Below are 15787 nucleotides of genomic sequence, written 5' to 3'. Positions count from 1 at the left end.
AGAGGACTGATGACATAGCTCAGTGTTTGTCTAATGTGCACAAGGTCCCAGGTTCCAGCCTTAGCATCCACCCAAATGTATAAGAACATTGATATCTGCATAGCATTGTATATATTAGGAATATATGTGTATCTTATATGTAAGCACTTTCTTACTGAATTTTAAATATTCAGGTAGGACAAGAGAGTCACAAAACCCAGAAAAGACAATGGTCATACAAAAAGCTGAAAGCACTTAGTCAGACTTAATAGTCATATAATTTCAAGGACAATGACCAAGTTAATATAACACAAAATATATATTAGTAGTAATAATTCTATTATCTTTAACCATAGTTAAGAATAGCTACAAAACATGCTTTTGAATGTAAGAACTTAACAAATCAAAGCTATTTGGAAAGTGTAGCCATCAAACAGAAATGCATATTAACTGTTGTGATTATCCTGGGGGACAAAGTCCTTACCCCAGGAAGCAGGCCCTATGTAAACTTGCACCTTTAGAATATTCAAATCCAGGCTGCAAATTTCAAAGCATGGTGAGAAATGGGCTATATTGCACTAAGACTCTTTGAAAGATATGCACAAAGCAAGGGAAGTCTTTATATATCCCAATAAAATACATTCAACTAGTAACACTCAGGCAGGTTTAACCTTACCAGGTAGCCAGTTCAGATATCGGAACGGGCTGCCTCCACTCCACTGCCAACCACTGCTGAAACTCAGGCTGTTGAGTCCAATCCAGAGTCCTGAGCTCAAGGAACTAGTCAATCCTACATGCAAAAAACAAGCACAAACACAAAACAGGTATTCAGAAATGACAGTGATATTAAATGCAGAATTAAATATGTTAATCCAAGATGTGAGAGTAGGTGATGGAGAAATGGCTCAGAGGTTAAGAGCACATACAGTTCTTTCAGAAGATCCTAGTTAGCTTCGCATCACTCATGTTGGGTGGCTCACCACCCTTTGCAGCTCCAGTTCCAGAGGATCCAATATCCAACGCCTCTGGCCTCCAAGTGCACTTACATGTATGCGTGTGTGCACACACACAATATTAATAAAAAAAAATAATAATAAAATCTGTTTTTTAAATGTTAGGGGAGTAGTGATTAACATAGCTAATACTTTTTCTAATAATCTAAAACAACTAGAACCATGACCTTCACCTATGAAATAAGTTATTTCATAAATAACTCTTATGAAATAATGACTTTCTTATATCCTTTGAGAGTAAAAGTAAGATTTATTTTATAAAAAAAAAAAAGCACAGCTTCTCTATGACAAAAAAAATTTATTAGGCATTTTTACCCACATCATCATAACTCATTAGTTCAACTTTGTATTTCAGTGCTTATTTTGAGAATTTTATGATGTTTAAAATCAATTTTGCTACTTTAGAAATGGCTATTAAACTGAAAATGATGTTCATGCCAATACGAGCAATGTTTTATTTAAACAGATAATAAATAATAATTACAGTGGTTTAGTCTACTGACACCTAATATGGAAATAAAAATAGAAATGTACATGCACTACCTAACATGAATATTTCCACCTCTTACTGTTTGTATCTTTAAAAAAATCAAAAGTAGGAATTTTCAAATTTCTCCAAAATAGTTGTTAATGGGAAACAATTTTTAAATCTATGCTTTTGATTTATTTTTTAAAACACTCAAATCTGTATAGATGTTAGAAAATAAATTTGCCAGTTTATGCTCGCTGGTTAAAAATGGTGGAATATTTTCCTCAGTAACACCTTTTAGTGGTGAGAGTCAGTGGTTAAACACAGTATTTAGAGCCTCACACTTGCCCATTTGTTTCCAAGGCTAACAGCAACACAGAAGAGGAGGAAGAAAGAATGTAAGAGCCAGAGGATGGGGAGCTGTGTGACAGGAACAAGTCTTCTGGACGCAGCACAGCCATTGCACTTACAAGCACACTAGGAAGACTGGGCTGATCTCAGAGTCACAGAAATCTGCCTGCCTCTGCTTGCCAAGCACTGGAATGAAAGATGTGCCAAGCACAAGGTGTGCCACTTTGCCCAGCTCTTACTATGACTTTTTAATATGAACTAATATGAGAAAGTGAAAAGAAATTAAATACTGATATGTAAATTTCATTGACAACTAACTCAAAATTCACTTATTTTCTTAATGTGTACAGGTATTTGCCCTGCATGATATCTGTTTGTTTGTTTTTTTGTTTTTTGTTTTTGTTTTGTTTTTTTTGAGCTGAGGATCAAACCCAGGGCCTTATGCTTGCTAGGCAAGCGCTCTACCACTGAGCTAAATCCCCAACCCTCACTGAGCTAAATCCCCAACCCAATATCTGTGCACATACATGTGCCTGGTGTCCAGAGAGGCCAGATGAAGGTCACTGGATCCCCTGAAACTGGAAATTTGGTTGGAACCGCTGTGTGGTTTCTGGGAATTGAACCTATATCCCATTCTCTGGAAATGTAGCTTACTGCTGAGTCATCACTCCAGCCTTCGTTTATTCTTCATCAGGAATTTTGGAAGAAAAAGGTTGAAGAGCTAGTGTAGCTTTCTGAAGGACATTATATTTGAGAAAGTATCTATTCCAGTTTTTTTATGGAACCGCCAGGATAATCTACAGTGTACCCCAATAAATTTGCCTGAGGATCAGAGGACAGAGCAAGCCACTAGATTAAACACAGGGGCCAGGCAGTGGTGGCACACACACCTTTAATCCTAGCACTTGGGAGGCAGAGATCTGTCCGGATCTCTGTGAGTTCAAAGCCACCCTGGACTACGTGAGATGGACTCAGTCTAGGAGAGAAACAGAGCCAGGCCATGGTGGCACACATCTTTAATCCCAATACTTAGGAGTCACATGCCTTTAATCCCAGCACTAGGAAAGTTGAGACAGGAAACAATATGGGTAGGGAGAGAAAGGTATATGAAGTGTTAAGAGACAGAATTGAAGTCTTTCTGCTGAGGAAAGCTTTTCAGGCTGAGGAGTCCTAGAAGTAAGAGGTGGCTTGTTCCTTTTGTCTCTCTGATCTTTCAGCAATATTTCACCCCAATACCAGACTCCAGGTTTGTTTATTTTTTTTATAAAAAAAGACCATTTAGCAATTCATGTTACAACCATCAAAGATGGACAGACTGAACACTTTGTTGAGAGTTACATAGTAGTGTGGGTCAGAAAAAAATTATATGTTCATAGGTGTGTGGGTTAATGTCAGGGTCTTCAATTTGATTCCATTGGTCCACATGTCGGTTTTTTATGCCAGTACCAAGCTATTTTTATTACTGTAGCTCTATAGTAGAGCTTGAGGTCAGGAATTGTGATGCCTCCAGAGGTTGTTTTATTGTACAGGATTCTTTTGGCTATCCTGGGTTTTTTGTTTTTCCATATGAAGTTGAGTATTATTCTTTCCAGGTCTGTGAAGAATTGTGTTGGTAATTTGATGGGGATTGCATTGAATCTGTAGATTGCTTTTGGTAAGATCACCATTTTTACTATGTTAATCCTGCCTATTCATAAGCATGGGAGATCTTTCCATTTTCTGACATCTTCAATTTCTTTTTTTCAGGGACTTAAAGTTCTTGTCATATAGGTCCTTCACATGCTTAGTTAGAGTAACCCCAAGGTATTTTATATCATTTGTGGCTATTGTAAAGGGTGATGTATCTCTGATTTCCTTCTCAGCCTGTTTGTCTATTGTATACAGGAGGGCTACTGATTTTTTTTGAGTTGATCTTGTATCCTGCTATGTTGCTGAAGGTTTTTTCATTAGCTGTATCAATTCCTTGGTTGAATTTTTGGGGTCACTCATGTATATTATCATGTCATCTGCAAATAGGGAAAGCTTGACTTCTTCCTTTCCAATTTGTATCCCCTTAATCTCCTTATGTTGTCTTATTGCTTTGGCTTGAACTTCAAGTACTATATTGAATAAGTATGGGGAGAGGGGACAGCCTTGCCTTGTTCATGATTTAGTGGTATTGCTTTGAGTTTCTCTCCATTTAATTTGATGTTGGCTGTTGGCTTGCTGTAAATTGCCTTTATTATGTTTAGGTATGTTCCTTGTATTCCTGGTCGCTCCAAGACCTTTATCACAAAGGGGTGTTGGATTTTGTCAAATGCCTTTTCTGCACCTAGTGAGATGATCATGTGGGGTTTTTTTTTCCGCTGAATTTTAACATTATTTATTATAAAAAACTTGCTAAGAAAATGATGTCATCATGATGGGAGGGCTTCACTTAGTTGTGTAGTGGGTAGCCATCCCAGCATTGGCCTGGAAGTTCCAACCCCCATTGAGGCTTCAGTAATGGTCACGCCCACAAGGTGGGGCTGAGGGAGGAAGCTGAAGACCCAGGATCGAGGAGGAGAGGCTTCTCTTGGTTCCGGGACCCTGGATGCTGGAGGTAGACCAAGCAGAGTTCTCCAGAGAACACCACCAGACTGTGCCATACCTTTGCCAGACCCTGCAACCTATCCCTTCATTTGTAAGTTACCCCACAAAATAAACCTCCCTTTTAACTACATGAAGTGGCCTTAATAATTTCACCAATATAGTTGTAGATCTGTGTGATAATTATCAAATATTCTTCATTAAAATAGATAGTGAATTTGTGTTATGTCAATTTTATAGTTATCTGTGCCACCATTAACTCCTTTTACTTTATGTCTCTACATATTATTGAAATTATTTTGAGTAATGTATCATCCCTTTATGATGAAGAAACAAGCTAAAAATTGTTGGCTTGCCCTTCATGCAAGAGAAACCATGTCTCTAGACTGTGCTAAGAAACATTCAGGGATCAATATTGCATTGATATTATCCTTTATATTAAGACAGTTACTGCTGAATGTTATATTTTTTCACAAATTCTAACATAAATAAGGTTATACTAACTTGAATAATAATCACTCCTATATGTCCAGAGGGGCACAGGGAAATGTTCTCTTAAAGTAGCATTTTGCCAGTTGTGGTGGCACATGCCAGTAGGATTTGCTGAAGGAGGCAGAGGCAGGAGGATTACAAGTTCGAGGCCAGCCTGGGCTACACATTAAAAAAAAAAAAAGGAGCATTTCAAGTTGAGCATGGTGGTGCATGTCTATAATCCCAGCACTAGGGATGTTGAACCAAGAAGTATCAAGAGCTACAGTCTTAAGGCGAGACCTAACCAGTAGCATTTCAAAATGAAAATATAGCTTACAAAAAGTAAGTGCTCTAGCAGTTTAAAAGTATTATCAACTAAAAAGTTATGAGCTAAGCATGATAGTACATGCCTATAATTCCAGCACTCTAGAAGGCGAAGCAGGAGGATTGCTCTGTGTTTGGGACCAGCTTGAGCTATATAGTAAGTACCATGCCAGCCAGGACTACATAACAAGACTCTGTCTCTAATAATAATAATAATGTGGTTTTTCAAAACTATGAGAAACTCACTGATTGTTGAGGAATTAAAGTGTGTTTTGTATAAGGTTTGAGTTAAATTGCCAGGTCTGGCATGATGAGAAATGACTCGGCTGTTTAAGGAAAATGCCTCTGGCATCCCTGTACTCCGTACCCTGTTACCCCATACCCCATCAACTCCATGGGGCTTCTGAGATCAAGAATTAAATCGATACTTTTAAAACTAGGCCTACAAGATAGTCATGGGCCCAGTAAATACAAGTGATGGCTATCATTTCCATGACTGTTAGCAGCTACATGCTGAACTTAGATTAGCAATCGTGTGATCTGGGACAAAATTCAAGTCTTGTACTAAGTGTGTCACTTAAAAGCCTGCCATCTGTGAGGTTCCATCCTCAGCACAGGGGCAAAGAAAGCACCCCTGAGAGCAGAAGAGCATCATCCTCTCATGTGTGTGTGTGTGGTTTTTCTTTCTTTTTTTTTTTTTTTTTTTGAGCTGAGGATCGAACCCAGGGCCTTGCACTTGCTAGGCAAGCACTCTACCACTGAGCTAAATCCTCAACCCCTGTGTGTGATTTTTATAAAGGATCAGACCAAGAATTTTTATTTTAGCTATCCAAAGTATCAATTATCAATTCTACAGGATATTTTTTTTTATTTTGGGTACATGCATTATATAATAATGCATACTTTTAAGTCTACTTTTGAACCTAGTTATGGTAGAGTCTGTCCATATTACACTGGTATTTTAATTTCTCTTTCCACATGTATATCCCATTTGTTTTCAGGCAGTACCAAAGGAAACCGATTTACACACACACACACACACACACACACACACACGCACACACACACACACCTGGTAACAAGCCATATTTCACTTCCTTTCAGTTCTGTAAATGATCATTCAAAATACACATAGTTATGGATCGGGTTCAGGGATTAAGGACTAATGGAGCATCCTGGCGTGTTTCCGGGGAGAAGCTGAAGAGAAGACGATAGAACGGCAGTGGGCTGTGTGCAAACACTCATCGGGGTGGAAGCATGCCACCTTGGGGACAGCATGAAATCAGATTACAGGCTAGAAAGACCTTTACTGGCACAAGGAGATTTTGGTGAGTGAATTAAGGTTCACCCTGGAGCTTTGGGCATGCCAGATTCCTCCTCATTTCATGAGTGAGACTTGGGCAGGGTGAAACGGAAGACCCCGATGGGTGCCAGTTCAGCCCTTTTCATTCACTTGAAGCATGAAACAACCTACTTCAGCTTTAGCCCACTGCTCTGTTCTCTGCTCTATAAAGTGGGATGACAATATTCATTTAAAAGATTGATGTGGGCTTAAATAAATTCCAGTGTCTGACACATAGCCCCTATCCAACAGAGGACAACACGTGTGTGTGTGTGTGTGTGTGTGTGTGTGTGTGTGTGTGTGTGTGTGTGTGTGTTTATGGCAGTCTCCCATGAAGTCCACACTGGCCTCAGCTGTGCATCTTCACAAGTCTTCAACTTTAGAGTCTTCACTGTGGAGTATGCATTTTTAAAAATCCTGCTCAGTTTAACAACTCCTCTCAGAGAATATACTTTACTTTTTATTTACTGTGAGTTGTTTTCCATTTTGAGGACCTATTTCTCAACATAGAGCATATCCCAAATGTCAGTCCACAACAGCATTCTGTCCTAGATTCTTCCTCAGTATAAGCCCATGGATATCAAATACTGTGGATATCTTTCTTCTAGAGAAAAGGAATGTCTTTCCTCTGTTCGAGATTTTTTTTTTGCATTTCCTGTCAGATAACTTTTCCTCATTGGCATGGCCTTTTTGACTTACAGAAAGGCAGGAAGTGCCCCGGCTCTCCCTAGAAAAGCTACACACATCCAGATTCTACTGAAAATACGCTGACTGCAACTCTAGCAGTTAAATAAGATTCAAAGAAACATGGGAAGTAAACTCAGCCTAAATCTCCCAGGCCTGCCTGCTGCCCTGATGAATACAATAACAGTACCTGCTGATCAGGGCAGTGTAGCTATGTGAACCAGAGTCCAGGCTCAGGTCATGTGGAGTTGCTATCCACATCTGCAGATCACCTGGGATGCAGACAAAATGCAGGTTCCTGGGTGCTCTACTCCTCTGGACTGGGATACAGTTGAAGCACCTCCACCCGAAGCGATGTTAGTGATGGGTAACTAATTTCACTTTTAAGAACTCCCACACCAGGGCTGGCAAGACACCAGCAGGAAAAAGTGCTTGCCACCAAGCTTAAGAAACCTGAGTTCAATCCCTGGAATCCACACAGCAGAAGAAGAGATCCAATTCCTACAGGCTGTCCTTTGACCTACACACACACACACACACACACACACACACACACACACACACACACGCATACTAAACACATAAATGTAAAAATAAAAATGAAGAACCTACTGCCCTGTGTTCTTGCTATCAACTAACAGTTCCATTGCTCAAACTTTAGGGTAAACTTCTAAAAATTTTACCTTTTCTTTTTTCAGTCATCATTTATCAATCAGCAAACACTGAAACATTTTTCCTTGGAAGGGTCCGTGTGACTCTCCCTGAATGGGAGGCATCCCCATCATAATGCATGCATATAGTCCCAGTGCTGGGGAGGCAGAGACAGGAGGATCCCTGGGACTCTCTGGACAGTAAGATTAACCTAATCAGGGATCTCCCAGTCCCAGAGAGAAGCCTTACCTCAAAAACAAATGAACAAAAAGCAGGGTGTATGGCTACTGAAGTATGTCACCCAAGGTCGATGACCTCGGTCCAGAACAGGACCCACACCGAAGAGTTACTGGCAAACACAAACCGGATGCCATAGGTTTCATTTTTGCTTTTGTTTTTGTTTTGTTGTGGTGGTGATTTTAATTTTTTGAGTGATAACATGAAGTTGGGTGGGTAGGGAGGTGGGAGAGGATCTGGAAAGAGTTGGGGAAGGGGAATGAGTATGATCAAAGTATGTTGCATGAAGTTTTCAATGAATAGATAAAAGTATTATTTTTAAATTATTATTTTAAAATAGTAAGGTGTCTGCCTTCTGAGGTACATCATCCAATGTTGACCTCTGGTCTCCATAGGCACAATACACATATGTACAAAAACCTGTACATACACACAAAGTGTAAATAAATAAGTCATAAAAGTTCTAATAAGATAAGAGACATAGAGAGAATTCAATACTCATTGTATAAAGTTTGGGAAATTGTAGGTTTAAAACAGTGTAGCAGAAAATGTGTCACAGAGCATTATGAGACAGCCATGCCACCCACAAAGAACCAGAGACCTTTGTTAAAAGACAAAATGGATGAAGTGGAGAGTGGTAGGTGGACAGATGGCATCCTAGAACCAGGTAAAGGCATTTCATGATAGAAAATTAGGGGATACTGAGTGTGCTGTCAACACAACAGTCACAGGTCCAAGATCTATTATGTAACAGTAACACATCAGGCAAACTAGAGGAAGTGGGCTCTGGCAATGGGGAAGCAGAGATTTTTTTTTTTATTTCCTGATACTTGGCTCTAATATCTGCTTCCCCAAATGTGAATTTTATTGGCTTTTCACTTAGTTTTACATTTGAGAGAGGTATCTTGCAGCTCAGGCTGATATGCAACTGGTTATTTGGTAGAGGATGACCTTGAACTTATGGCCTTCCACCTCGACTTCCTGCATGGTAGAAATATAGATGTGCATCACTGCAGTGGTTGGGAAGAACAGTACCCTCCCCCCACTTCCCATCAGTCTGTTTATCTGAACATTTGGTGTCCAGTTGGTGGCACTGTTTGGGAAGATTGTGGAACCTTCAGAAGGCTGAGCATTGCTAAAGGAAGTATGTCACTGGGGGTGAGCTCTGAGATTTTATAGACCAGCCTCACTTCCTGTTCCCTCTCTTTCTCTGCTTCTCCTGCATGCATCACATGTGATCTCACTGTTTCCTGCCTGCCAGGCCAGTTCCTGCTTCTGCTGGCCTGCCGTACATCTATCCCTCTGGAACTGTAAGGCAAAATGAATCCTTTCTTCCCTAACTTGCTTTTGGCCACGGTATTTTTCCCTGTGGTATAACCATGCCCATTTAATACCTTTGTTGTTTTATTTTTTTTAGGACACAGCAATGAAGTTGGCTGGGTGGGGAGATGGGAGGGATTGCTTGAGATCAAACCCAGACTTTCTTACATGCTAGACAAACTTTCTATCACTGAGCTACATCTCCAGCCCTCAGGAATGAGTGCTATGGATTAAATATATATTCTTTTCTCAAATACTAATTTTGAGACTTTATAATGGAAGTTTTTTTTAATCCAAACAATAGATTGCAGAAATAAAACCTGAAAATATATAGATATGGGAGTTGGAGAGGCACCATCAATAAGGAATCCAGATTTGCACAGGAATTATTGACCTACCTCTGCTGCTGATAGTTTATTTCATTTTTTCATCTCAGACTCTCCAGTGCTAACAGAAAACCATTGGCTTCAGGTTAGACACGGGTACCACCACTGGAACCAAAAACTATACCACTCATTGAATACTGGCTCCCTTTGTTCTTTGCCCAGGTCAGTCCTCAGAACCCTTCTCAACACAGATTCCAAAGACAGACACAACTGATGGAACAAAATCTACTCTAGGAATGACATTTATTTACCATCTCTGTTTTCTGAACATGAATTTCTTATATGATCTGTACCAGCTGCTAAAGAACAAACTTTTTGTGACATGAATAATTCATTTTCATTATCTACTCCAAAGTTACATGATGTGGCAATCAAGTAATCTGATTTTACTTACAATTTTGAGTTCTGTCATTACCTGTCAGGTATGTTTGCTCGTGAATCTCCGTGATACTCAAGAGCTCGGCATTCTGCTGTTTGCAGCTTTCCCTTGCCTGATGCCAGGTTAAGGCAGACCCAGAGTTTATCTGGTAAAGAATGCCGGTCAATGGGTCTTTAGTCCATAACCTCTCGCTGCCCTCAACTGAGAAAGAAGACAAGCAATTAGCTATGTTATGCATGGGAGATATTTCCAGCAAATGATATATTAAAAAACCATCCAGTGTCCATCATCACATCTTCATTGTTGCCTTTGACTTCTCTTTAAAGCCATCTGCATTTTCCTCACTCCTGAGGAGAAGAGTAGAGGTCTCATAGCCAACTACATCTAGAGTGTTTCATGTGCCTAAGGCAAGAAAGAGACACAACTTTTCCTCGTTTCCCTGCTGGGACATTTGGATCTTGGATGATGTAAGACATGAGGCAGACCCAAGGAAGAAAAATCAGGACACCAGCCCAGTGTTCTGGATCAGTGAATGAAATAGGTAAGGGAGAGAAGATAAGTGTCTGGTTTCTCACGGCAAGTGGATCTGTTGCCTAATTTGGTCCTTTAAGAAGTAAGGCATAAGAAGAATGTTCACAGACTCCTTTAGACAAGCTAGTTGCATCTGAGCCTGCCAGGTGGAGAATAAAGTGACTTTCAGAACTTCATTTTCTCATACCAGGATGCATTCAATCTAGATCTTAGCAATAGAATATGCTAATTATTTTAACCAAGGGAAGAAACCCTTGGTTAAAAAAAAAAAATAAAAGAAACACTTTAGCTTTATTGGCCCTTTACTATTACATGATTGTAAATACCTTTTATAAACTTGGTGAACTTTATGAAAGCCCGGTAGTATAGATAGATAAGTATTATTTATAGCCTTTTACATATAAGATGCTTGGAAGCTAGCATATAAAATGTTTTTCTATGTTTTATGCTATGAGAATGTTCCTTTCTTGTTTTTTAATAACACAAAATTCTGCTTACAACCCTGGGAAAGACAGCATAAACTTTTCATTTACTTATAAGGAAAAGGAAAGCGATTATATAATTTTAAAAGTTTTCTAGAAAGTATTCATCTTGCTAAGTTGCCTATACCATCTCGTGTCTGGCATCATCGTACTTCCTAACTCTAGATCTAATTGTGTTCCATGTGTTATAAAGCAGTGTCAATCAGAATGCTCCCAGTCACATATGCATAGCACACCCTGTGATCTGACACTTGTACCATGACACATCAAAGATGAAGGAAAAAATATATTAGAACTTGATTCAGGCAATAGCATAGAAATGTCCAAAGTTCGTTGTTGTTGATGACGATGTTGTAGATGGAACCCAGGCCTCTGCTGAAGGTAAGTGGGCACTGGACTACTGAGCTACCCCCCAGCATTAAAACAACTAGAAAATCACTGTCTGCTGACAGAAAAATAAATTTCAATTAGTAGTGTAAAACTTAGAATGATCTGATGTCTGACAAATTTAATGTCTGTGTAAATGAGACTTTCCAGTGAGATTTATTTGGATTTTATTTGAAGATAAACATTTTTTAAAAAATACTTTATAATTATGAATTTGCTTATAATTGAAGCAGAAGATGTTACTGTTGCTTTAATGGGGAATATTGCCTTATTTGGGAATAGTCAAGAGGATGTAACAACCCCAACACGAAATGAAGTAACTCTTCTCTTCATTTAAAGAAAGTTTCTCTTACATTTTAAATGAAAGGGTTAAAACCTATCTCTTGATAAACACACATGTCTGCTGACTGTGCAGCTCCCAGAGCTCAGCTTCCCACTGTAAACCAGGGAAGCTGGTGCTGCAAGCCAAGACTGCAGGCTCCGGACAATTGAGAGAATGGGTCTCTTCCTTTTCCTGTTCTCATGATACTTGAAAATGAGTGTCTAAGTAGAAGGAAAACATGACAATAAACAACCCAAAGGACAATGGAAGCATGTATCTCATGTCACTAGGTCAGTAACCAATACCTCTTTGTCCTGTATCAACACTACTGGGCTTAAGGTGTTTATAAAATAATAAAATTATAAAGTAAAATTCTACTTTGAATGAACCACAAAATAAAAATTAAAATTTTATGCAGATGGAAATAAAACAACTTTTCTATAGGGACTTGCCTTTTATATATGTTTTATATCAAGAAAAAATACATCATTTGGCTTTGAATATACAGAATTAACAAGACTAAATACTGTACTGGATACATAAGGAAATTCCATTCCCACACATATCTAAGGACATCCAAGTCTTTGTGTTATTGACTTCCCATTTGTTCTCCACACTTTATCCACCACACATCCAACAAGTCCCCTATCAATACCACTTAAGTGGAGAATGCTATAGTTGGAACCATGAAGCACATATCCCTAAGAAAAAATGGTGACAGATTTAGAAAATGTCACTCCTACTGGGTGAAGACAACTCTTCACTAGTTGAAAATAGGTATGACTCTTAAAAACTTCACTTTTTCAGACAAAAAGATTTTTCATTCAAAACATTAGACAGCTATAAACCTTAAATTGAAATCAAATTTCTAAATGTTGATATAAGAGAGGCAAATATATCTACCTCCATCAAGGCTAGAGAATTGTATCATTATGGACTTGAAGCCCATGAGCTTCAAGTGTTGTTATAAATGCACCTACCTCAGACAAGGCCAGAGCATGGCATCATTAAGGACTCAAAACCTATGACCTTCACGGACACTCACCAGATACTGAAGAGGCAATTACAATGCCATACAGAGTATGAACTCAAGTTTACTTTTATAAGATGATTGGGAATTATAAAGCCAAAAGGTTGTCCAGGAAAAATTCTCAGAAGTCTGGATATAGTTTGACATTAAGAAATTTTGCTAAGTTTTACTGACTTAGAATATTGGCATAGTAAGAATTCTGATGTGTGAATTTGTGGTCACAAAAATCTTAGGGGGAAACAATGGTATTGCAGCTCAGATAATTCCATAGTTGTTCTGGACCACACTGGAGTCTCCTCTCTGGCTCAGTGTCATTTATGGAGCAGCAGAAAACCAGTCCTGAGTGATGTGAGTAGACATGCTGCAATAATCCAGCAATGGGTGTGAGAGAGGTTGGCCTCAAGTAACTTAGTTAGGAAGGGGCACCTGACTGCAGGAAGGCTGTCCAAAGAAACAGAAATAAAACAAAGACTTCAACCTGTTCCTTGTTCCTCAGCCCTAGCTCTGTCCCCCCCCACCCCTCCAACTGTCCCCCACCCCTAACCTCACCTAACCTGTCACACACTTTCTTACTGATTCTTAAACATGAACACAACCACAAGAATTCAAGTTCTGGTACTTGATGTGGTCTTGCTAGTTCTAGTAACACTTGAACTTCCATTTTCAAAGGACTTTGAAGCATAAATCACCCACTTCCCTTGATATCCAGTTCAATCAAATCCCACCCTTCTGATGTTAAGTTTCACAGGTCTTCACCAGTATCCTTCTCACAGCAAGGAGCTCCAGCACACACTGACACATAACATGAGAACCCTCATAGTCTCTCTCCCACCAAACACACCTGCCATGCCATTTAAATTCTGGTTTCAACATATGCTTTATAAGGCTAAAGCATTTGGGGTTTGGGAGAAGAAGGTGCCTACCTCCAGTACTAAGTATATACAATACTGTACATAGTATAATTTGCCCTAAAGTCTTAATAACTGATAGGGCAAGGGTGTATAGCTCAATGGTGGAGTGTTTGCTTAGAATGTGCAAGGTTAAGTTCAACCCTTAGCAGAAAGACAGATGGGGAAGGAGAGAGATAGAGAAAGAGAAAGGAAAGAAGGAAGGAAGGGGAAAAAAATTAAGAAACAAAGAAAAGTACAAGATAAAAATCAGGGTGTTATTCCACACAAGGAATGTTGGGACAATGGGAGTCTGTCTGCTCTTCCTCTCCAAATCTAAATACAAACAATGGTCTTCAGCCACAATGATTCATAGCTCCAGAAGGGGAGCTGTGGCATCTGTAAAGGGTTAGAGTGGGATAGTCTGAAATAATAAGCATGAAAAAATTAGGGGACCACGTTCTATGTAAAGCCATGGTGAATGTGCCAAGCATATCTTGATCGGTTACTTACATTGCAATGGACAAAATCCAAACAGCTTGTCAGCGTCATAGTCAGTGGTGGTTCCACACCAGAGCCATCCATCTGAGCGCCCAGCACTGGTGCAGTCTGCGTACCACTTGTTTTCAAACTTGAATGGAAATGCACAGATGGCTCCATTTGCATTGCCCAGTAAGGAGTACATGGCTGTAGGGACATAAGGGTTTGAATGAGAGGGACACATGTCTGTCTGCCGACTTCACAAAGCACCCTGAAGGAGCTGGTCTCACTCTTCTACTCTGGGGACCCTCGTCCCCTCTGCCTCTACGTGGTCTTTTGCTTGGCACCGCTTGCAGCATGTACTTAGGAACAATTCTAGCACCAGCCCTTTCTAACCACCTTTTGGAATGGACTATGCTCCTTTTACTGAGGAAACCATGGCAATAAGCCCTTGGGCCACCAGCTTTAACTTCTGCCTTTCCTCCAAGGCAGGTGGAGGCTATATCCTTCCTCTTGGGTAGAATTATAGTCTCAATAACTCCTTAGGTTGGAAACAACCTTAAAGCTATGAAACTTGCTACAAGTGAGGACCAGAGTTTGGATCCTCAGGACCCATGGAAGTGTGAAAATGGAGCCAGATCCCCCCACCCCAGCAAACTAGCTAACTAAACTCACCAAATCAGTGAGCTCCAGATTCAAGTGAGGGACTCTGACTCAGTGTATAAGGTAAAGAGTGATGGAAGAAAAAATTCAACATCAACCTCTGACTCAAGTGCACATGCATCCACAATCGCATGTTTATCTACACACATATAAACATGAATACCACACATACACAAAAACACATGCATACACACACACACACACACACACCACCGCACACACACACACACACACACACCAAAAAAAAAAGCAATGAAGTCAAACCACAGGTGATGTTCAGATCCCCTCCAACTACTTCTTAGTAAGTCAGCCTCTAAGTAATCTCTCAACTGCAATTGTGTGTGTGTGGAGCGGGGGGAGGTTGGGGGAGGTGGGGTAGGATCAGCAGAGTTCTCTAATCTATGTCCTAAAAAGAAGCCACTCAAAACCCTTAGGCTGTATTTACTGTCAATACCTTTCTTCTTTAATCTATGAAATTTATTGATTTTGAGACAGAGACTTGTGTTTAGTGGCCTCAGACTTAATCCTCTTGTCTCAGGTTCCTGCACACTGAGATGATAGGCATGTGCCACCATCCCCCACTACTTCTTGGCTGTTTTTTTTTTTTTCCTTTTACCCATTACACTTATTTCATCTGGATTTGTTTTCAATTAATCAAAAATTACTTTTCAGTTAGTTATCAATAACTTCCAAGTGCTATTCTAGCCGGGCAGTGGTGGTGCATGCCTTTAATCCCAGTGCTCAGGAGGCAGAGGCAGGGATTCCAGGAAAGATGCAAAGATACACAGAGAAACTCTGTCTCAAAAAAGAGAAAAAAAATGCTATTCTAGC

The 15787-nt window shown here is 39.7% G+C and overlaps 1 protein-coding gene across 1 annotated transcript in view; it reads right to left on the bottom strand.

The window, feature by feature from the left end:
- The window catches only part of Mrc1 (mannose receptor C-type 1), a 90994-nt gene that overhangs the window by 61413 nt on the left and 13794 nt on the right, over nucleotides 1-15787 (bottom strand). The window contains exons 3-5 of the mRNA XM_036186698.1: nucleotides 14327-14500; nucleotides 10211-10375; nucleotides 656-769 (exon numbers count right to left, since the gene is read on the bottom strand). Of these exons, the coding sequence (XP_036042591.1) occupies nucleotides 656-769; nucleotides 10211-10375; nucleotides 14327-14500 (453 nt within the window). The remainder of the gene's footprint in view (nucleotides 1-655; nucleotides 770-10210; nucleotides 10376-14326; nucleotides 14501-15787) is intronic.

This window comes from Onychomys torridus, chromosome 5, assembly GCF_903995425.1.
Source record: "Onychomys torridus chromosome 5, mOncTor1.1, whole genome shotgun sequence".
In the NCBI taxonomy this organism is placed as follows: domain Eukaryota; kingdom Metazoa; phylum Chordata; class Mammalia; order Rodentia; family Cricetidae; genus Onychomys; species Onychomys torridus.
The sequence above is the reverse complement of the archived record's forward strand: the minus strand, read 5'-3'. Positions and strand labels throughout refer to the sequence as shown.